The sequence below is a fragment of the Beta vulgaris genome, chromosome 5 (genome assembly GCF_026745355.1).
Source record: "Beta vulgaris subsp. vulgaris cultivar EL10 chromosome 5, EL10.2, whole genome shotgun sequence".
NCBI lineage: Eukaryota > Viridiplantae > Streptophyta > Magnoliopsida > Caryophyllales > Amaranthaceae > Beta > Beta vulgaris.
Genome location: NC_079206.1, coordinates 28093639 through 28117634, shown reverse-complemented (window position 1 = coordinate 28117634; position 23996 = coordinate 28093639). Strand labels below are relative to the sequence as shown.

At 36.6% G+C, this 23996-nt stretch overlaps 1 protein-coding gene across 3 annotated transcripts; it reads right to left on the bottom strand.

The window, feature by feature from the left end:
- Positions 1-662: 662 nt before the first annotated feature.
- LOC104893393 (uncharacterized) lies at positions 663-23585 on the bottom strand. 3 transcript variants are annotated; one of them, XM_010679495.4, is made up of 28 exons: positions 23174-23585; positions 20182-20276; positions 19359-19458; positions 18497-18601; positions 18135-18297; positions 16918-17038; positions 16521-16565; positions 16357-16437; positions 16087-16181; positions 15849-15999; positions 13823-13909; positions 13487-13606; positions 13285-13413; positions 13099-13196; positions 12882-13005; positions 12461-12568; positions 12191-12332; positions 8041-8151; positions 7890-7953; positions 7714-7789; positions 7208-7390; positions 7020-7130; positions 5159-5317; positions 4915-5073; positions 4125-4349; positions 3162-3335; positions 1464-1579; positions 663-1374 (listed from the first exon to the last, which is right to left on the bottom strand). In XM_010679495.4, exons 1-28 carry the CDS (start codon positions 23334-23336, stop codon positions 831-833), a joined length of 3849 nt encoding a protein of 1282 aa, XP_010677797.1. In that variant the 5' UTR covers positions 23337-23585; the 3' UTR covers positions 663-830. The 3 variants fall into 3 exon arrangements, with proteins under 3 accessions (XP_010677797.1, XP_057251063.1, XP_057251064.1); XM_057395080.1 differs by having other exon boundaries at positions 1464-1576; XM_057395081.1 differs by having other exon boundaries at positions 19359-19454; positions 23174-23193.
- Positions 23586-23996: the final 411 nt, after the last annotated feature.

The window sequence follows — 23996 nt, the reverse complement described above, 5'->3', positions numbered from 1 at the left end:
AAAAGTATCTTTAAGGATATATAAATGAATTTCTAAGCAAACGATAAATGTAGTTATGAAAGTTATAAGTTTCACTCTCAAGTCTCAACGCCATTACATGTAGTGCTAATATAGTTGAGGGCTCAAGAAAGGCATATGTATAATGTTTCCAAAAGGAAGTCAATATAAATGATACATTGTGTTCAGGTAAAAATCTATGAAATCTACTGAGTTTTAAAGACATGCGTACACATGTTTACCATATAGAAACCATCGACAAGAATGAAAAGGAGTACATGTATCTTACTGAAAGTCACTTTGGCAAGAAAATAATTCTTGAAATTAAAAGATGAAACAGGACAAAAATTATAGTAACATCACCTGGGACTAAAAACTGATTAGATATATTAAAAACTATCAATTTAAGCTGTCAATTGGAACAATTTTCTCAATTGACACCCCGTCCTCCCTCTACTCATCTTTTATCTTAAGTTCTTAACCCCATTTCCAGGGTTGAGCATTAAAGGTACAATTGCCTATCCTTAATAGCTTGCAAACAAATTGCTTTTTAGAGTTGTTCTATTAAACATGGGAATTTTGATGTGACAGAACATAAATCCATCAGCATTCCAATCATTATTGTCCAGATGATTGCGGAATTCTACTTAACATCCAACCCGAGATTAAAACATGAGCTCACCCAAAAAGAATGCGAGCCTGAGATTATATAAATAAAATCATTTGCCTTTAAGAATTCCTATTCCCAATTTTATACCAATGAATAGATTAACAAGCCAAAGAGTACTTCACTTAAGAAATCATTGAAGCAAAATAGTGTTCTCGCATATCATTTATGTCAACTGCAGCACAGTGAGATAGAAGGATTGCCCTGGATAGATCCCAGAAGACTGCTTTAAGTCTGCTTTATAAGCTTCGCCATCGGATTGCAACAATTCCCAGCGCAATTGATAATTGGATATATCATAAGTGCCAGGTGCAAATACGCAAATCTGAATAGGAACTTCAGTCATGGACAGTGGTGCCAATTTAACTCTGGTTGAACTTGATCCACACCAAATAAACGGGGATACACTCTCTCCTGGCTTTTGGTGGCCAGGTTTAGTGTTTTCGGGGGAAGTGGAGGTGACTTTAGCTTCACCAGCCAAGTTAACATCATGCCATCCAGCTCGGTTTTCAGAAGAAACTCCAGCAGAACTACTTGATTGGCTGGTGCTTGGGCCAGAATCATTTGGATCAATATGCACAGACACTGCATTATTGAGAGAGTTGTAGATACTTATCCTCAAATTTATTTCACAGAAAGACGTATCAAAATCATGGTGAATCATTCTGGGCCCATTCATCATCCAACAAAGAGGACCATTACTTGCAACACTATAGAAAAGGAAGTCGCATTAATAAGCCACTGCATGGGAAACCATAAGTTATACAAAAGGGATATTAAATCTCAGCTCAAACCTCACCTGCAAAGGCAAGCATGATGAGAGAAAAGGCGAGAACAATCTGCAGACTCGGTACTCGTATAACTATTATGAGGATGAGACCATAAGACAAAGTCCACCGTTTCTGCATATTTCTGCTGATGAGGCAGAAGTCCAGTATGTCAAATTATATACAGCAACAAAAATGCAATAATTTAATTACTTTGCATCTAAATCTCAATCCAAAACAAATATTCTAAATCATAATATGTGCAACAAAATCCATCAGAAGTGAAATTATGAAGTAAATTGCAAACATCAGAGAAGCAGTAGTTTTACAGAGATATTACACTAAGTCGAGCTATATTTAGATGAAAGTTTTTTTTAGATGGCCTTCATTTGAAAAAAAAAATCAACTCAAATATTATTTTAGGTGATTTTAAACAATTTGGTAACTTTTGAAACAAAACACTTTTAAGCAGTAAATTGGTCATTCTATAAGAAAAATAAGAATGTGAGACTATACAAGATTATTCCAACGCCTGTACGAAAGTTGCAACCTAGGTTTGGTTAGAGGGCGAGGGAAGTTAAAGATACAGTAGTTATATCATTCAACACTTATTATGTAATAATATAATAAACTTTATAGAAATTTCTAATGGAATTAGAAACTAGGAAGTCTATGAAGGTCTCTTGTAGGAAATGTCCTGGTAAAATTATGAAACTTTGTAATGATACTGGGAACTTGGGAAGTCTTCTAGTAGTATTGGTTAAATAAGTTGCATGAACGAATACACATTGGTAGGTAATACTATTAAGATGCCTAATTGTACTAAGAAGTGCTTTGGCAGAACAATGAAGGTTTCTGGTGGTCACAGGAAGTGTTTTGGTATAACATTTGAAAAAAAAAGGTCGTCCTGCATGGTATATTGGTGGTACAATGAAAGCTTTTTAATGCATAACATTATGGTCGTACTAGGAAGTGTTGTGGAGGTATTAGGAAGTAGTATGGTAGTACTAAGCATTGTTCTGGCTGTAGTTGAGCAAGAGCAGCTGCTAATACATTCATTGGTACTTGTTAGATGTCGCAACTTGCCTCTATAATGATAAAGACGATAAATCCTTTATATGAAGTTCGAAAAGATTTGCAAAGTTACAACGGAGTCGAGGTTTTTTCAATGTCACAAGTGGTAGCATCTATATGCGGACAAGTCAGGCCATAATGGTCAAGGATGTAACATAATATCCCATAATTGACCTCCCACCAGTAAAAAAAAGATAAAAAATATTGTGATCTTAGATGGTCCAAACTCCAAGAGAATATAAAGGGGAGAAAACTATATGACACAATTCCCTAGTCATCAACTCATCACCCTTGAAAGAAGATGGGGGGGGGGGGGGGAGAAGATAAAGTCAGGTAACGTATAATAATGTCAAACATCACATAACTGCTTTTCTTTCCTGTTTTATATCCTTGGGGAGTAATAGCAAAATTTAAAGGAACAGAAGGACAAAACATATAACACAGTGGTCTCAGATCTTAACTACCCTTGAAAACAAAGCGAATTTCCTCTTCCAAAGTTCACACGGTCAGGAGGGTAAGTCGGATCAACTTCTCTGAGATAGACAAATATATTGGCTCAAGTTGTTGGTGAGTGCGGTGAGTGGTGACCGATAAATCCCTTAAGCAACAAGTCAAATGAAAATACAATTGTAATTAGCTATGGAAGGAAACTTAACCTGCTTAACTTTTTCTTCATGCGCTCTTTCATGACGATGAAACTCAGCTATAGGTGAGCAAGATGTATCGAACACATCTTCATTTTGAACCTGAGCACCCAACCTTACATGGCTTCCTCTGCTACCACAATGAGAAATGACTTCATCTTCTGAAATGGTTGCTTTCTTGCCATTCTGAAAACAGACAGAATCAGTTAAAAAGAGGACATAATTTGTTTTTAACTCCTATTATTCTTTACATTTGCTGTCTTTACTAGAATCCTTAGACAGTACAAATGCACATATTTACACGAGCCACAACTGCAGGGAATCCCTTATGATACTAGCAATTCTCAGCAGACAGCCAGGAAGCAATCATCAAAGAGATGACAAATCATAATAAATATCAAAAAGCGCATGCTAAAATTATTTAGTTCTCATAAACTAACTTCTCTGACAGAAAGTTGACAAGCAGATCAATTTAAGAACCAACTAGCATATGGTTACTTTCGAAAGTCACATGCCTCAGTGGCACGACTTCCACTTGCCGGCAGGCACTTCCGAGTTAAAGCCTGAGAAGGCAAACTTTCCAGGTTCAGGGGTTTGTGGACCCAATCACCCAATTGACTGGACCTAACCATTAGCTATTCCCTTTCCCCTCTAGATACCTGGATTATCAGCATCAAAGCACTCTTTGGTCTTGATGTCTCATTAGAAATACAAATTTTCAAAACACAACTAAATCTTTAGAATAGAGACAGCCCAAAACAGCAAAACAAACAAACCCCAAAAGAATTACAGCTTCAAAATCGAGAAGACAATATACAAAATATACAATAGATCACCAGACACGACAAAATTATATTAAGGTGGGCAAGCATTGTTGCTGTACATTGAAATGGGAAAAGGGGTTTTTTGAGTAAAGCTGGAGCAGGAGCAGACAAGATGAAGTTATATAGCAAAAACCAGAAGTTGATAACTGACCTGAAGCTTAAAAAAGCAAGACAATGCTTGGCCTGCCATTAAAGGAGAAGGGATGTTCACAGGTTTGAGCATTGTGATGTCCCACTCATCTCCTAAACATGACAGCTGATGAATCTCGAAACTCTGTGAACTAGTCTTGTTTACAACATCCATGTGCACAAGAAATTCCCGCAATCTTGATGGGCAACGGCTGACTTGGAAAGACACATCCAGCGATGGCAAGACCTATTATACAAAAATCTCTTTACTTAGTCATTTTTTCTTCAGGCACAAAATTGTTATCATGTGCTAAACCAAACAAATATGGTGCTGCATCAATAGTTTTACTTTTGAAAGGCAGACAAATCAGGCAGAACTTCTCCCTTTTGGTAGAATTAAAAAGTATCACTATATTTTTACATATAATAGACACTAAAAACTTGGCCCCACCAAATTAACAATTGAGAATAAGTGACAATGAAGCACCACTGCATGCAGAGAACAAATCCAGGAAATGTCCATTCGCAAAAGAGTTAGTAGGGACCAGGATCAGGACTAGAAATGTTTCAAACTGGCATTGTAATGGCTAAATCAAATATCTCACAAAAACATTCCTTTTGCATGTCATATATCGAAGTGACTGATCCAGAATCTAAATCTGCAACATTTTTTCGCAATCACAATGACAGTGCTGCATAGTTTTAGCTTCCCTTACCATGCTCTACGCTAAAAGATAACTTATCAGAAGAAAGCAGAATATTTTAATTTGTGGACTAGGCCAAAAGCTATAAAAGGCAGTGTAAACACATACCTCGAAAATATGACACATACGAAGGGTCCGATATCGCATGATGCTTAATACATCACCCATCTCATAATAAATTGTCATGTGCAAGGAAATCGTTCCTGGTAAAGCAGCTCTAAACCAAATAGGCCACAAGAGTGGTTCTTCTCCTTGAATAACAAATTCCTATAAGACAGCCAACATATCAATATATATAGCTCACATTACTTATTTATCAGACATTGAAACAAAGGGAACTGCTTTCACAGACCTCAGGGAATTGGAAAATGGAAGCCATTTCATCACTCCGATTTGCATGACCATGCTTTTCAGAATTATCTTTCAGAAGACAAGCAGGAAACTCCAAAGTCAAAGCTTCCTCACTTCCAAGAGCAAGAAATCTGGGATGACTGATCTTCACTTTCAGATTCTGCAAGGTACCAGCCTCAGACGAAGCTCACATATAGGTACAATAAAGGTGTATAATGCAAGCACATAGACAGAATAGAGTATTCCATCTTTTTTCTTTATTTTGTTTCATAAGAAAACCAAGCAGTAAGAATAAATGTCATTCTTGGCATATGACACTGGCTAAACGTATAGCATTTTTTCCCATCAAACAGAAACAATAGTTACAATATGCAACAATTTAAAACCTTATAAGCAAATTTGGAATGGAAGATTCTGATGATAGATTTTACAGCTTACATGCATCATACCTTTGGCAAATTAGAACTATTCACTCTTTGCACATAATTTATGGAATCCTCACTACAACACTCTAAACCACAGTTGGTGAGAGTCCACTAGTAAGTGAGCAAATCCAAAGTTAGGATCCATCAACCCCACGTACCACCAATCTTTATTGAAAGTGAATATAACAAAAGTAAAAGATTTTTGAACCGTTCATGACAAACTGAGATACGAGTTAATAGTTGCATAACATGTCATGAAATCTTAGTTTAGACTCTGCTCATACATGTAGATTAAACAAGAGTCTTGGTCATTATAATAATTCATTAATAGTATATATCAGTATTAGATTGTATAGTTGGATTTGGTACAAATCTAAAGGATAGTGATTAGTGGATAGAGAGACAAATTTCCAGAGAATGTGTGGGGTTGGATTTTGGAGAGAAAACTAAAGAGAAAGTGTGGGGTCGAAGAGAGAACAAGGAAAAGCTTAATTTTCAAAGAGTTTATGGAAAGTAATTGAGACAGCCGTAAATGGGACCTCACACAATCTAATATGAAAAGGAAGGAGTATAAATCCTAGCATTCAGCGGGAAACATATGAACCTTACACATTACAGGCAACTCTGAATGAGATATAAGATAACTGCAATAAACCCACATAGACCTCCTATCAGGTTCACTTATTCCAGGAGAGGTAATAAGGGCAATGAAGTCAGTGGCTGAAGATAATGTACTTTGATTTATTATCCTTTATGTAAACAGGGTTTCATTGTAAGAATGGTGGGAATGAAATCTGTCAGAAGCTGTTAGGGAGAGAGAAACCCACTTTGTTAAGGGAATAAATGAGGAAAGAAAGATGTAATAGAGTTTCTAGAACACTGAGACGAAAGACACTTGGGAGAGAAAGCGCTCTCGGAAGGTTGAAAGCTGTATTTGATCGCTTCGTACTGGTTCAATCAAAGCAGCTATTATCTGGGTTACTAATCTTCATTTGTTCTGTGATTCTTGCTTTTATATCCTAGTTCATAGCAGTAGACTCTCTACTTACTAGGATTTTGCCTTTGTTAAAGCAGAACACTAAATAACACAGATTTTCTTATAATGTAACTAAAATATTGACAACCGTAAATGCAATTTAACTTCCACTAAGTTAAGTCAATCAAAAAAATTCCTCATACTTCTACAAAAATATCTTCCATACAGGAAAATTAGAATCTAGATCCCATCTCTATCTATTTTATTGACCATTTTGCATAGAAATATTCTAACAGAAAAAAGGATGAAGGAGATGTGAACAGTGCCACAAAATGTACAATTAGAATGCTCACCAAATTTGATTATTTTCTAAGACTGAAAAGGCTATAATTAGATATACCATCAACAGGTCAAAAAGCCAGTTACATACTTGTCTAAGTACAGATAGTGCAAATGAATACCTTCACAGGAACATTAGAGTGGTTATTCAATTCCAAAACAAGACGCTGCAACTCCCCAAGATATGATTTTTTAGGCAGGGGTCGAATGGAACCTTCAAGCCTCGGCAGAGGCTAAAAAAATATATCAGCATACTAAAACAAAAAGACAAGCAAGTAAAAGGGAGACAGAAGAGCCAGAATGTAAGCACCTTTATAACCAAGAATGTCAGTTCCATACCATAAGATTGCTTAGCTTTCGTCCTATTCACAATCTTCTTCTTCTCTTGATCAGTCCCAAAAATTTGAAATCCAACAACAGAACCAGACAATTTCCACCTAACCCCAACCAACTTCAGCATCCCTTCGACCTTAGGGGTAACAGTCAAATGTACCTAAAAACATGCATACAAAATGAAAAGTGAAAATTAGAGACAACAGCAAGAGCTTCTTTAATGTATACATCAATTAAACTTTTACATGCGATGTATAACAGCGACCACAGAAGTTCGATTCACCAACTGAAATTCCATTGAATAGTTCAGCAACATCAATTCAAACAGTGGATTAATTTGACTCGAAAGAACCACATCAATCCCATAAGTCCAGGCCTTACCAAGAAGATGCTGCAGGCTACATTATTTAGCCAACAGAAAAGCAACAAGACATCCAATTCCTAGAGCTCATCAGGATAAAAGTTTTACAATGTAGAACTTACAAGTAGCGTTTCACCCCCATTGAGAGAAAAGTCAACTTCAGACAATGTGAAGAGATCTTTGTCTGTGTTTTCATCACTGCAACTCGAAGCAAAAGCCGCTTCCACAGTAAGTCAATCATAAGCATCTACACATGTAGATCACTAATAAACTATGAAATAAAGCAGCACAAGCATACCGTCCAGCAATTAATTTTCTAAGCTGTTCGTCATTTTGTAAATTTGTGGAACACCCAATATCATCTGTAGCGAACGACAAAAGTCAACTAAGTCAAGCTACACAATGAAATGGAGTTCTGCAAAGATCAGAAGTATAAGATATTTCCTTACTTCTTTCCATTTCGTCACTTGTAGCGAAGTATTTGCATATCAGAGAAACATTTGAGATTGAAATTGGAATTTGAAGTGGGTTTTTGAACCCTATGTCAATCTTTATCGCCTCTGCAAGAAGAAATGAGTAAGTATAAGAACAGCTAGAATTTACCTATTGCACAAACTTAAATCAGCGATCTAGGCACCTAGCAATCTCCATTTCTAATTATACTGTTCTGTTACCCATATAACATCGACCAAAAAAGGGAGATATACGAAAAATATCCCACCTAGAGCTCCCTCAATGTAGGAAGGCGACCTCACTAGGTCATTGCCACAATCTACACCAAGAGCCAACAACAATTAAAGCAGGAAGTATCACTGTCCCCACTGCCAGGACAGGATATGTTCAAATCGAAGTGGCATTTACCCTCTTATCAACTGTACTCACAGGCTTTTCACAAGTAGTCAGGACTCTGGAGAATTGTCCTTTCTATCCTGGCTTATACAGCAACAGACTTCTTCCTCACAAGTCACACCCCATTTCAGTCCTGTACTATTCTAGGGCTGCTGTTCTAAATTACCAACCTTTTTTTCATGACATCATTATAGTATGGGAAATTTTACTAAACACCCCTGAACTTTAACAATTTACTCTACTGATTACATTTATTCACCATGTACCTCACACCTTTAACGTAACTCACAATCTACTCCCCAAAAATGATGTGGTCTCCCCAGAATCTTTATCACTCTTTCTCAATCTAACCTAAGGAAGTTAAAATCATGTTATGTTTTGGCTAACATTGTGATTCATGTTAAAGTTTAGAGGTACATATAAATAAATGAAACCACAGTGATAGGGTCATAAATGTGTAATTTTAATCATATAAACTCTCTTGATATTATTATGAGTTATATATTTAAACCGGCTAACAGACTATTTAACTACCACCAGGTTCATTCTCTTGCCATCATTTCTCATAGAGATGGTTCCTGCAAGACTACACTTGCCTAGGTATCTTAGGCAGAGACCCTCTTTGGCACTCACAAAAACCTAGGTTTACAGTGGATATTCATATTTGTCCATGAGATCTCGTGGAGGAGAGAAGGATGTGGTGGGTACCGGCAACTCATCTGTTCTTGTCAAGGATTCAACTCTGGTCATCGATAAGTTCTAAAGAATGACATGAAACTTTAAAATTCAGGACTTTTTCCACTAACGACGTCCCTTATTATTATTCGACTATTTCTTTTCCTAGGTTGTCGAATTTAGGACAGGTTACTTAACTGTATTCGAAAAAGGATCTCCTTATGCAAACTTCACAGTTTTTGTGATGGTTGAAGAGACTAGTTCATTTAATTTCTGTATATAGCTACTCTCTCAATACTTAAGATCTCATTTGTCAAATGCCTTTCACCCAGCTTCTAGCTTTTATCCTACTGGTTTGATCAAAAGCCAAAGAATATGTGAGGTAAATGGTTTTACAACTGACTAGAAATCTGGCTAATGAGCCAAAATGAAACAGAATTTTAGAAAACCTTTACAGCTAATATGAAACTTTTGGTCAATTTTACAAGTTAATACTTACCAGCAGCTAAATTTACCAGATATCTTTATAGATAGCTAATGCTAACTAGTAAAAGCCGACACAGACAGGTAACCATACCAGCTAAACAAACAAACCAAGTGAAACTCAAGCATAAAAGAAATAGAAAGCATCACAAAATAACACATTGGAATGTACATCAGATCATATTCATGAGATCAGGGTGCTCTCTCTTCAAAGTGCATAAATGTATATCCCTTTACATATAACTATAATAACTAAAAAGATAACTAGATTGAGAAAGTTAACTCTAATAAATAGGAGGATCAGAACGACATAAATGAAAAAGAAAACTGAAATTGGCTGATAAATGCTTAAGAGGGAAGGCTCAGGAAAAAAGAGGGAACTTGTTTAGAAATTAATTAGAGTGAGAAACGGGTATCAGAAAGTGTAATAACTAGAGAGAAGGAAAGGCATCCAGAGAAATGAGTGTTTGTTTTAAAGAGTGTGTTTTGGGAGTGCCAGAAGGGACGGAAGGGCATAAGCGGAATGGAAACTCAAATCAATACAGGCAGTTCTTGAGAAGGGAGGCCCAGAGATAAAGAGGGAATATGTTTAGAAATTAGTTAGAGCAGTGAGAAAACGGAACTGAAGATTGCAAAAAGATTGCAAGCTTATTTTTAACTGCGTTTTGGGAGTGTCGCCACTTGAAATATGTGCCCCAATCAAAAAGCTAATAAAATTGAAAAGTAGTGTTCAATAAAGCAACAGCTTAAAGAGTTGATAGAAGTTGAAGTAACTGTACTAGAAGGTTAGGTAACAGAATGTTTCAATGAAAAGCTAGGTTACCGCTATTATTACCTACAAAAATCTTAAACAAAAAGCTGGTTCTGTACCAAACATCTAAACAGTTACTTTGACACCTAACCACTAGTGACTCATCATTGCTTGTACAAAGGCTACCAACTGATATAACATATACCTGTACTGCAAGTGCTAATTAAGCATTAAAATAAAATTTTGTGTGTAACATTTCAAACACAATAAGAGAAGGTACAATTTTATTACTTTTTGTTCTTTAAGAAGGATAGTTTGTGAGATCAAGTACTTCCTCCGTTTTCTTTTACATGTTACACTTCCTATTTGAGGAAGTTTCAAGTTAGATGTTACACTTTTATTTTGAGTAATAACTTCTCTCTATACACTCATAGAATAAAATGCTTAGAAAAGTATGAAACAGAATTCCACGTCTCTATCCCACAAAAGATAGCCATGCAAGCAGACCACCATAACGAATTCCTCCTGTTATCCACCCCCCCCCCCCCGGAAAGTACCAGAACGGAATAGCAGATGTTCCAAGAGAGCCTGCTAAGATAACCATGCGATACCATCATTACAAACTCCAATAATAAGTTCCTCCTAAAGGAAGCAGACCAGACTGTAAGAATATGACCCTAAAACCAGCTTTACCAAAGCATAAGATACATGTACTGAGCAAGCGCTGAATATGTCTCCTTGCTGCAGATCATTCCTTGTTAGACATATTCAAGCATGCTATCCACATAAAACCCTTAGTTTTCTCAGGTATCTTGGCTTTCCAGTTTTACAGGCCCCTCTAGGTTGTTTTGACCTGCTGAACTAACACTCCCTCCCTCTCTTCCTCCCTCACACCTCACCAGATGGCGCATCTCCTCCGCCTCTATCTTTCACCTTGCCTTCTCTCCCAGGCACTTCTTATAAATTGTGCCCCTGAACTAATACTTCCTCCCTCTCTTCATTCCCCACTCCGTCACTAGATGGTATCTCTTTTCCACTTCCAACTCTCTCCTTCTCATCTTCCTCTCTTCTGCCTTCCCCTTATCCATAGAAAAATAAATTGTGCACCTTCAACCACAACCACCAAACTATAATAGCAAAAACATTTCGCCAAAACAACTTCCCATGTTTTCACTCCCTCAAAAGTCAAGACGAACATATTTCATACTTCACATGAAATTGCTCCAAAACAGTAGTCAGAGACTCAGAGATATCTATTGCACTATTCTCATCAACCCCCCCCCCAAAAAAAATATAAAATTACACACATAAAACCTGCACTCTACGGTTCAAGTACGAAGTGATCTTTGTTTCCCATCTTTCTAAACATGGCACACAAACTAGGGAAAACATCAATATATGGTCTTTTAATCTCGAACCTGCCATTAGCTCATTACTAATGATTCAAACAGAAACCTAACTACAAACAACATTATACATTAACTAAAATATCTACCATCTGAAAATACAAACCACGAAATGCATGAATGCAGAAACTACAGAGCTGACTGGAAAAACCTACATGAAAATTCACCAAACAAATGCCTCACCTGAATCTTCTGATTAGCTCACCAAAGAAATGGAAAAACATAAAACAGCAAAAAAGTCCACAAGTTCATGAAAATCCCAAAATCAAAAGATAGTTTTTTTGCGATTTACTGCAAGCTCTTTTATCATAATTAAGTGTTTCAAATCTTCAAAATCTCGTGATCAGATTCTTGTTTTTCTTGCAGTACAACCAAAACAAACCACCAAAGCCAGCTACAGGTACTATACCAAGCAATTAACTGACATGCTCATACCTCCAGCTACGCAAATGTTTGATTGCTTGCATTTCTTCGGCACAAGCTTTGTATGTAATTCCAACCAGTTAGATTTGGCAGTCGACAATGATGGAATCATGTCTTCCTCCAAAGACTTCCATATGCTCTCTCTTACACCAACCTAGAATATGACAAAGCAAGAACGTCAAATGTTTGGATATCATTATATTTAGTATAACCAGAAACCAATATAGGAAGGGGACATATTATAAACTTATCACAGAACCACAAAGTTAATTATAAACTCACAGCAGCAGGTGAAGCATATGTTCGTTGGTCTTCAAAGACAACTCTGAGTGAAGGGACTTTGACAACAGGCAAACGCAGTCTGCAAACCTCGAATGTTTTTCCAGTTTTCTGCATTAGACCAGACAGATGTCAGAGGAGCTATACAAGGCTTGACCTGCATCTTGCTGAATTTCCACCACTGAGAGAAGGAAACCAGTCTGTTGCAGTGCAAACAGGAAGAGCTTTAAGCAAAGCATTGAAAAGACCACATTAGGAGATAATTCCCAAGTTTCATATTAAATGTCATGGATTTGGCAAGTTGACTATCTGGAGAGGACAAAGATTAACGCTGTAAACTACTGAAACTGTACACACAGCACATTGAGGGTTAGCAATAAGAATCATAATAATTCAATCTCTAATACTTAAAAATACAAATTACCTGTACAAGTTGTATAAAATCTCCTAGGAATAGCTCCTGTGCGGCCTTCGATTGATGGGTACAGGCCAGAATTTCAAGCATATGCTCAATTGCAACATCAGACATTCCAAGTAGAGCAAACCACCTGATATAGCAGACAAAAGGTGAAGATAGCATTAGTTCTTAGTGAACAATAAGGTATCAAGGTGCACCAATTAATGCAATTCATTTTACTTACTTGCCAAGTTGGAAATGTATGTGATCTCTAATTAGACCCCAGGAAGTCCCCCTGAATACGGAAAGAGCAGTTTTGTACATCCGAATAGCATGCTTCATCTAGTATACATGACATTACAAACTCAAGAGCATCCAGAGAGTGAAAATAATAATAAGCCTCCTTAGCAGCCTTGTTTAGTAGATATACCTGATCACACTTTTTATATGAATCACCAGAAAGAATGAGGTGAAATCCATACTTCCGTAACATTTGTGGCACTGAAAACAAGTAGCAATAAGATGCTTGCTCGAGCATTACTGCTGACTGCAATGGTTCCTGTGGAAGTAGATGAAAGTAAGACCTTGAAGATATGTTCATAAATCAAGTAGGTTAAGGAAAGGAGCATTACCTCACCAGAAACACGGAAGTAAACACTGGCTGCTTGCTTGTACTGATCCCTTGCTTTCAGCATTTCAGCCCACCAAAGCCCACAACGAATGGCATTATGCTCGCCTCGCAGCACAAGTTTCTGTAGCATTTTAGCATCATCATTGTCACACAAATGAAAGCCAACAGTTAGTTACAGCACTATCAGCCACTGACAAAACCACATTCACAAGCTCAGCTAATAATAGACTTTAGAAAGTAGCAAATTTAATTATTTATTTATTTAAGTGACATTCGCTTGGCCTATATTAAATTAGAACAATCTAAAATATCTGCAAGAGATTCGAAAGATGCATACTGAGTAAGTAGCAAAAGCACTTTCCATGCAGTACTCAGCTTCCTTTCTTGCTTGGTCCAGCATAAAGTATGACAATGCAATCATTTCCTGCAAACAACAGATTATATGTAAATGTTAATCACAAGACAAAAGAATAAAATAAATAGACAACGCCAGATTAACTCCTTAGTCAATTTTGAAACATCTCTACTAGTCTTGACCAATTAGAAAAACAAATCAAAATAAGTTTATCATAGAGAATTAGCAAGCCACACAGCACGAGGTGCCAATCCACCGAATTTAGTGCAACAAAAAGTGTGCCAAATGCTTAATATAAAGTAATATCCATGGAAGTAAAAGTGTACCATCTCCTAGCTCTAGTTCCAAGACTTGGCAGACCCCCCCCCCCCACCAACAGGTGTGATTAAGCTAAATGTTGATGCGTCTTGCGCTGAGGTTGGTTGGATTGGTATGGGTGTTGTTGGCAGGGACTCTACTGGGTCTGTCTTGTTTGCTGCAACGAGATGAGTGAAGGTATTTTGGAGCACAGAAATTGCTGAAGCAAAGGCAATAGTTATGGCTATTCGGCTGGGAACAGGTTTGTTTTGCATGATGTAATCCTTGAGTCGGATTATCAAGTGGTGGTTAATCGTCTCTCAAAGAGTGCTGTCTTCCTTTCTGATCTAGATAACATTCTTCATGATATTTTAGCTTCTAGTACTTTCTTTCATTGTCATGTTTGGTTACATGTTAAGCATGATGAAAACTTTGTTGCTCACCATCCTGCAAGGCTAGTACCTTTTGGTGTTGAACAGATTTGGGAAAACCACTCCCCTTTGGAGGTGGCTCCCTATGTACTCATGGACAATTTGTCCTCTAACTAATGTAGCTTGCTTTTCCCCTCAAAGAAAAAAAAATATCCTTGGGAGGCTTGGTCCTTGGTCTTCCCTGCTTTGGATATTTGGAAGATGAAAGCTCCACGTCAAGCTTGCTTCTGTGCTTGGGCATCATTTTCCAAAGAGAAGATCCAAAGTGAGAATGTTCTCAAGGGAAGGAACTTTCGCATCATAGGCTGTCAAGTCATTCTAGTATGTGTTTTAAGAGGAAGAATCTCTTAATCATCTTCTACTCTTCTGTTGTTCTTCCCCTTTGGCACTTATCATTACCCTTGTTTGGGATGAGCTGGATTTAACCTTGTTCTGTCCAAGATTCTCTTGTAGCTTGTAAGAGGAGAATGAGGAAAGCTTGGAAGATGATTCTGTTGATAATTTGGTGGTGCACCAGGAGAGAGAAAAAAAAAATCGATTTTTTAGGGTTTACCCGCCATCAAGGTTCTGAATTTCTTTTTAAGGTTCATGATAGGCATGAGTTTCTTCTACACGGGTGACAAAACCCTCCGCTGTCTACTTAATATACTAGTATATCTTTACTACTTATCAAGAAAAAAAAAACCAAAGATCCACAACAAAGGGAAGCAAGTAAACCACTCTACATACCAAAAGTCACAACTTATACATCTACAGCAGAAAATAGTAATAATAAACAGTAGCCACAAGAGAACAAGACCCACAGAATAGCTAAGCATGCCAAACCAGGTTACAAGCTTTGACTACTTAAGGGTAAATAAAGCTACACACATGAAGCTGCTTAAGTCCAGATAGCAAAATCCATACGAGATTTTTGTCGCTGTTGTTGTATGTTAAAACTAGACAAATGGTATCCGACATTTTGGGCCAAAGCTATTAGCTATTAAGAGTGTAGTATAAACTTCTTCAGTGTAATACCGGGGGGGGGGGGGGGACGAGAATATGAACTTCACGGAAATAAAGAGGAAGCTTCCAGTAAATCTAGAAGTAAACCATAGTAACAAGTATCAGTGCAGTGTGAGATGTATTTGACATTAGGAGTAGAGTTTGTGACTAACAACAGATTCTCCTCAAATCAATTAAGCACACAAGGAACACATCAAGCACCTCAAATACCATGACTGGTATAAGATGTTTACAGAGACCCCCCATAATGACAGTGGTATTTGAAAAGGACAGACCTGCGCGCCAGCATAACGTTTCCAAGCTTTGTCAAGCTTATAATCCGTGGAAATAAGCCGGTAATTTGACAAGGCAAGATCATAGTCTCGGAGCATGAAGGCATAATCACCCAACACTCTGATTTGTGATTCAGTGGAGCTGAAAGTATACCTTTAACAAACAGAGAAGACTGCAAGATTAAAAGATAATGATCAATTAATAAATGCACAATGTACGCAAGATTTCAAGTTAGCATACGCTGGACCATCTGGGGTATCTGGTATATCTTCCTTCCCTTTTCTCCACCACAAATTTTTTATTTGGTTCCTGAAACCTTTCCTTGTAGCAGAAACCTGAGCACACACAGAAGACAATAATCAAAGAAGCAAACAATAAAGGCTGACATATTGAAGGAAGCCCTGATTGAGGTTGATAAAAGGAAGTAACCAGAAATGGGGGAAAGGAAAAGACAAAATGAAAAGAATAGGAAGAAGAGAGACAGAGAGAATCACTCAACCAACAATAAACCTGCTGATTTAAGGCTCGTATTTTTTGCTCCATGTGTGGAATTATGTGTTTAGTAGTTAAATCTTGCATGAGGGCCATTATCTGTTAGATGCAACGAAGAATTAAGGAGGAGGTCGATAGATCTTAGCCAAAAGATGGAGAAAAAATGTGACAGAAGCTATCACCTGATCAACATCATCAGTATTAAGGAAATGTTCCTTGATTGATTTCTGCAGTAACAAAATCAAAATATGAACGCACGAATATCCCAATAAACAAACACCTCATTGATCCTTCTTTGTTGTAATCTAATCCAAGCAAGGGTATTTAGACCATGATCGCACGAATATCCCAATAAAAGATGAGATGCACTGTTCTGTTCCACTTGTCAATAATATTTTTTTTGTTAAGAAAGCCTCAAGTGAAGAATTAGATGAAGAATCTAAGCACAGATGTGATAATATAAGGAAAGTGAAGGATCAATTAGGAAGAACATGGGTAAAGTCTACAGTAGATTGCTAACTATAAACATACACAAAAACCATGGGTAAAGTTTATAATAGATTCTACCGATAAACTTACACAAAATGACCATGGGTTAACTTGATTTTCTACTGATCCATCCTGTGTAGAGTTAATGCACAGCAATTGACATTCATTTGATCCAAACGTGTTTTTCATCTCTGACAAAATCTTTGATGCCCTGGAACAGGAGTGGAGGCACTCAATCAATATTGAATTTTACATTTCAATTCACAATAGACATAACATCATAGATGAATCATCAGAAAGGGAAAAAAAATGAAGTCAGCTACCCTAATGTATGGCATTCATAAGTTGGGCCACAGTATTGTGGCCCTCTGCAGCCTATATAGAATGAGAATCACTTTACTGATATTAACAAGAAAAGCCATTTGGAGCATAGGATGTCTCCTTCACCGAACAGCACATATATAGAACATGTACTACAGAACTACCTAATTTTGGTATTAGTAGATAGAAAAAAAATTATCAAGTTGCCCAGATTAGAGACAGAAAACAAAATGTTGCTCCACAGAAAAGCTGCAAAACTTACTTAATCCACAAAGATTCTAGCTCATGCTGCATATATTGGTAGACAACTAGACATACAACAATAGCCAACATCAAGCGCTAATACTAAAAAGACTATTGCCACTAATCATTTCTAAGGAATAGGATTAAGGGCAGAGAAGAACAATATTTAGTATCAAGAAGTCAATATAGTAATCATTCTCTTGCAATAATCATATCCAGAAAGAACCATGGACTTCGGAATAGATTCTTCAAAGAAAATATGCCACAACAAAAAGAAGTTTTTCTTTGCATTTAATATCATTTAAGGATAAAGTACAAAGTATGTCTAATGAATGATCATAGGTGAACAGATGGGATAGTTCAAATAAAGATTTCCTGCTTCTAACAGTATACTTAAAAGTTAAGACACAAACTCTGAGCTTTTACAGAGTTTTCTTTCTATCTTCCGCTGTTGACGGTAACACATACTCAAGCAGTAAAGTTTCCATGAATAACTTCTCCTGTTTAGCAACGATAGGTCCCTCCACAGACAATATAGATATCAACAACAATCACATTGTTAAATGTATTTTTGTTTTGTTTGAGATGACATGAGCAACCATCAACTTGATATTGGATTTAGTCTATCATCAGAAACAATAATTTAGCAAACCAAGCATGTTCACGTGCTAAAGAGACATCTTATCGAGAAAATAAGAATGCACACATCAGAAAAACTTGCCCAGAAAGGAAAAACTACCCACTTCTCTGAAGAACCGTCTTGATTATCATGCAATACTACATAGTGTTTGAGAATCTTCGGGTCCATTGTACCATCATTCAGAAGTGAGGGCAACTTATTTGGGTTGCAAAGGTCAACAAATTTATTGATTGGCATATCATCCTGCGATGAAACAACCAAAAGACCTGCACACAGATCTAAACATAAGTAGAAACATAATTCAATTCACTTTAATTGTGCTTTTCTTGTCCTTCATTACTATTCTTGAGTTATCTAATTACTAGGTATTATAGCATGAAACTTTAGCAAGTGTTCAAAAGGATGCTCAAACAGATAAAGGCCTGTCTGGAGCTTGCGCAGGTGAAAAATTAACAAGACGCTCACAAGCAACAGGATGGTCAAACGCTTCATGATCAGAAAACGATGAGGCTTGTATAAGCTCTTGATTAAATATCTGGAACCATGATGGCAACGATTCTGACTCTGTAACTGCAAAGATTGCAGAAAGATATTAGTTTACATAAGCTATTTTCCAATTACCGTCATCAAACAACTGTAAGAAAAAAGTTTTATCATTATTATTGATGGGAAACAACTGTAAATTAATACTCTAGCAAAGAGGAAAGACTCTAAAGATAATCTATCATCCAAATCTCATAAAGACTGCAAAAATAGATACGCAAAAAGCCAAACATTTTAGTTTCTCAGCCCAAGCTTCCAAGCATAATAGCAGAAACACATTGCAATTTCATAAAGGTGAAAGACTCTTAACTCTCGAACAGACATAGTTCCCCGGTTTCTACATACATGCAACATTTCCTGCCTCCACACTATCCAATACACCACTTTTTTGTTAATATCTTAGTTATGTATAAGTAAACAAAAATTATAAAAGCTGATATTATGGAAGTAGACGCAAATAAGATCAATCTTGCCTATATTTTTGTTTTACATTTGTGAGAGCATATGGGATAAGGTTTGTAGATGAATAGTGGTTACTATGCAAATGTTGCATGAATTTGAAAATGGAGGAAGTACAATAATACCATATAGGTTGCACAACAGAAAATACAAGAGAAGAATTATCTATTGCCAGACTCTCAATCAAGAAAAAGGTTACCCACAGCAAATTTCAGTAAGGCAAAGGAAATGATGCTTGCCTCCAGAATTAGAATCTACAACATATTGAGGTGACAGCCTTATCTTCATACTTCAAATAATAGATACTAGAGAAGTGCAAACTTACTTGAGAGAGTATTTTCATTCTTATGTAGCTCTGGAATATTTTGGTAATCATCCTTTTCCCCAGCTTCAGTAACAACTTTATTCAGCCTTGTTTTTGCTGTCTAGTTGAACAACAGCACATTCAGAACTCATACCCTTGAGACCAAATAATTTCCCCTATTTTTAAAAACATTAAAAGGACAACTAATGAAAATTTCTAAATCTGTCACACCCATGCTCTCAAACAAAAGCAAAAAAGGTACTACCTCCGTTCCTTTTTAATCTACACACTTTCTTTTTTTGGACCATTTCTTTCTAATAGTTACATTGTTCCTTTATCTATATAAGGTAAAATACTCAATCGTTATTCCCCACTTTTGTCCCCCATGTGGTCCCTCACCAAATAAATTAACCCACTTAAAACCCCCCACCTACCCAATTTTTCTCTCTCCTCTATTTTTTATTTACTTTTTGTACTTTTTACTCCCCACTTTTTACAATTCCTCTCCTCTCTCTCCTATTTTTCACTTTTTCCTTGGTTCTAGTGAAAAGCAAACCGTGTAGATTTAATAGAAGTGGAGGTAGTACTTAACAAGTCCAATTCCACATCAGAAAAAAGATACATATGATACAAGAACCTCCTAATATATCATACCATTCCAAGGTTTTGTAACAAAATATTTCCTAGTGATTAAATTAAGAAAATTGACAGAGAAAGATAACCAGTTCCAACAATAGTTGTTCAATTTGCAACACTGTTAAGAGTAAAGTTGTCCTAGAACCTAAAAAATATTGACTTTTCCTCCCTCTCCAAATTTTCCTGATAGAATAAAATGATATATTACCTCAAGTTCTGGCTTCTGAATATCAAATGTGTTGAATAATCGCAACTTGAACTTCTTAATCCTGTATGGCTGATCACTTGCTGTTCGTACAGGCACTGAACAAACCAGACAATATAGAGATAGATAATACAATTGTCATAAGGATTAGTTAGATGACGCTCAAAGGCCATAAACCAAACACTTTACCAACCAATCAATTTGTAAACTTATCTACAGATAAATACATTTCAATGCAGGTCAATAAGCAGTTCCATGTAAAAATTAAAAAATGGAATATTTACCCACTTTATTAACTTGCTACTACAGTAAAAACACAAACAAAGCACAGGTTAGTTTTATTTTATGTTTTTTATTTTTTTTTTTCTCTTCCAAAGTATACAATTCAGGTGAACCCGATTAAAACCCTACATCTACTTGTACACATTTCTTAAATGAGGCTCAGAAGCCAGAAAATAATGATGTGACCATCAATTCAGGCATTTTATTTACATAACCACATAACTGTTTTTAGATTAGCAAGCATAGACTGTTCTATTCCCTGTTTAGTGTTTACGTAATTATGTACTTTCCACCAGAGCAAAACTGTTTTTAGATTAGCAAGCATAGACTGTTCTATTCTCTATTAAGTGTTTACGTAATTATGTACTTTCCACCAGAGCAAAGACACTAAGAACACAAGAACACCAACATTAGCTAGTTGCTTTACAAGCTTTTTTCTCCTTTCTGTCGTAATAAATGCCAAAAGATCCATGACACTGATTGACATTAGACTCGGCTATAACCCAAACAAAACTACATAATAATTACATTTTTTTGTAGAACTAATCTGGCACAGTTCCCTCTCAATGCCTCCTCAAAGAAATAGAAATAAATTAATCAATGGTGTGCCAACCCCTATCAACCCCAGATAGAGTTACCCTCTTCACGCCAAGATGCTCTGGAAAATCTTATTTGTTTTTGGTGTTTCAAATTACTAAAATATAAAATCCAATCAAGTGACTTACAAACATCAACAAAATTATAAGTATTGCAGAGAATTATCGATAGTCGAAGCCCCCCTTTCTATCTCTCTTTATTCTCTCTAAAGCCCTAACCTCCCCTACCCCTTCTTCATCAGTTTGGAGCTGCCATGGATGATTTCATCCATGATAAGCCCCCTTTTTTCTTCTATTTTCAATTTTTAGTTCTTTTTGTTATTTTGTTGAATAAATTAGAATCTTTGAGATTTCTTATTATGGGGTTTTCAGTCTCTGTTGTGGAGATCTTCTTCTCCCTTATCGGAGTTGTGAGTATGGTTTTATTTTTTTTGTTTTTAGGTATGAGAAATTGTTCTCATTGGTTGAAGTTCAAGACTCAACATGAAGGTATTGGAATCTCGTATGCGGTTAACATGGCTTGATCAACAATGCTCTTCCCAAATTATGTCAGAATGATAGACTTCCTCATCAATAGCTGCTAGATTCAACAAATAAAATGCGACTACGTTGTATTGCTCGATGTGGTTCATTGTAGTTTCTTCAAAGACGAATTTGATTTAACCTTGTTTAATTGTATCTTGTTTTCTTTGATATCTATTGTATATGTCATTTGAATTTCAATTAATGAAATTTCTCTTTCAAAAAAAAAAGTGACTTCTAAAGCTTTCATTTTTCTTCTTAGCCGTCGGGTTCCACACCAAGATCAAATAAGGGACCACTAGTTGCATTTCTCATAGACTAAGGTTGGACCACTGCCGGAGATTTACAAACAATCTTACAACTCTTCTGAACTATGAACGAAGGGTCCAACTATAAATATAAAACAAGACCCTCTTCTATCTTTGAGCCGCCCCTGACCATAACTAAAACCCTTAACACCATAGTAAATGAGTTTTAAGTCTAAGTAAACCTCCTTGATGAAGCTCATCTTCGAGTAATGATGCTCAATTCTTATTCATAACACTCATTTGTCATAGGTTTCAAACACATAAGATTGCCAAGAAAAGTAATCCATTAGTTCCTATAATCATTTGTTTCTCCAGAAAATTCCAAGAAATAGCTATATAACTGTCGCTTGATACCCTATTGCCCGATAATACTCCAACAACCATTGTAGATCACTAATTAAATCTTACCTTACCTAACCTATCCATATACGATTGATTCTAAGGCCTTGTTTGGTTAAGCTTCTTAGGGGGCTAGAAACGTATTCAGTAATTTGAATCCATTACTTCTTGTTTGGTTTAGGTAGTAGGTTAACCATTGCCCTTACTTTTCGGTAACCCAAACCCTCAAATTGTTACCCTCTAAATTAGAGCGGTAAAAAAATCATTTCCATTCCCTTACAAGTAATTCCTTTCCATTATTGAACACCCAATAGAAGTAACAATTATTGTTACTATTCCTCCCCTCTACTTGATTCCAATCCCTTTTAATTTCTCTATCTGAACCAAACGCTCCCTAACTTTGGACATAGAAATGTATTCCTACTTTTGATTTTTCTAAGAACTACTCCTTTTATCGACAAGGCTACCCATTTAATTTGCTGTTTCGACAACAGTGAAGTAGTCATTGTTCCAAAATTCAGTGTCATACTAACGATTGACTTGGAGAAATATTATAAGAATTTCATAATCACACAGTCAAGATCGAAACCACATACTACTCTTCCACACATTACTAATTAATGGAATAGCTAATAGATAGTGGTCATATGTTGAATTTCCAAATTTTCATGTACTATTTTTTTTTTGTTCACTATACAACATTTTGATTCAATATACTAGTTTATACTTTATATTAATTGAAACAACATCAAAAATTAATACGAACAACATCCAAATATGTGAATTGGACATGTAATAAGGTTCGATAGACCTACTTCAGTAGTTGCAACATCTAAATACGTATCCAAAATCAATCAACATTTCGCTAAAACATATAAATTAATTGCAATCAAGAAGTACACATCATAATGCTAATTATTTCAGCAAATGCAGGAGAGGATGATGTACCATCAATGTTGTCGAAATCGGAGAACGGAGAGAGAAGATCAACGAAGCTAAGACCATTCTTCTGACAGCTCTCTTCAACATGAGGAGTAGAAAGCACCATAACTACGGGAGTTATGTGCTCCATTAACATCTTTCCAAGCGCTGTATTCGCGGGATCCGCCATTTCTCTCTCTCCTCAAAGCTTCAAATCTGTGATGATTGGAATTGCAGATGTTGGGAAAAGGAGCGAGAATAGAGATGAGAAGATAGTAGTATGAGTGATTTTGATGTGGTTTTGTGTTGCAAAGACGAAGGAAGTTTTGCATCAAGATTCAACGGGGGAGCTCAGCTTTGAACTTTGAACTTTGAAGTGCCCGGATGCCCGGAACTTGGAAGTACTACCATCAATCCATCATGTTAATTGTTGGCAAAGGCCCAACTCCGGGTTTCTCACTATCATATTATAGGATGGCAATTGGGCGGGGCGGGGCGGGGCCACCCGCACCCGCATAAAATTTCAATCCCCATCCCCTCCCCACCACCCATTGCGGGGGAGAAAATTCCAGACCCATCCCCGCCCCACCAAGTATTTATTTATACATATCCCCACCACACCACCCGCATGAGTACTCACACCCGCTTCATACCCGCATTGTACCCACTTCATCCCCACCACCCTCATAGGTATCCGCACCCACTTCATACCTGCGTCATACCCACAATCCCACATATTTATATTTTGCAAGATAAAATTATTAATAATATAAGTATATAAGTAGAATTTTCATGATATATATGTGAGGCGGGCGGTGGTGGAGCGGGACGGGCGGGGATAGCATAAAAT

Bases quoted from the DNA above. Each gene is read 5' to 3' on its own strand.
- LOC104893393 (XM_010679495.4), bottom strand. From the start codon at position 23,336: ATGGCGGATCCCGCGAATACAGCGCTTGGAAAGATGTTAATGGAGCAC. The intron at 18,602-19,358 runs GTAAGTTTGCAC...CAATCTTTGCAG, and splicing joins GAATGAAAATACTCTCTCAA to TTACAGAGTCAGAATCGTTG. The intron at 13,910-15,848 runs GTCTGTCCTTTT...TGTTGTTTGCAG, and splicing joins AACGTTATGCTGGCGCGCAG to GAAATGATTGCATTGTCATA.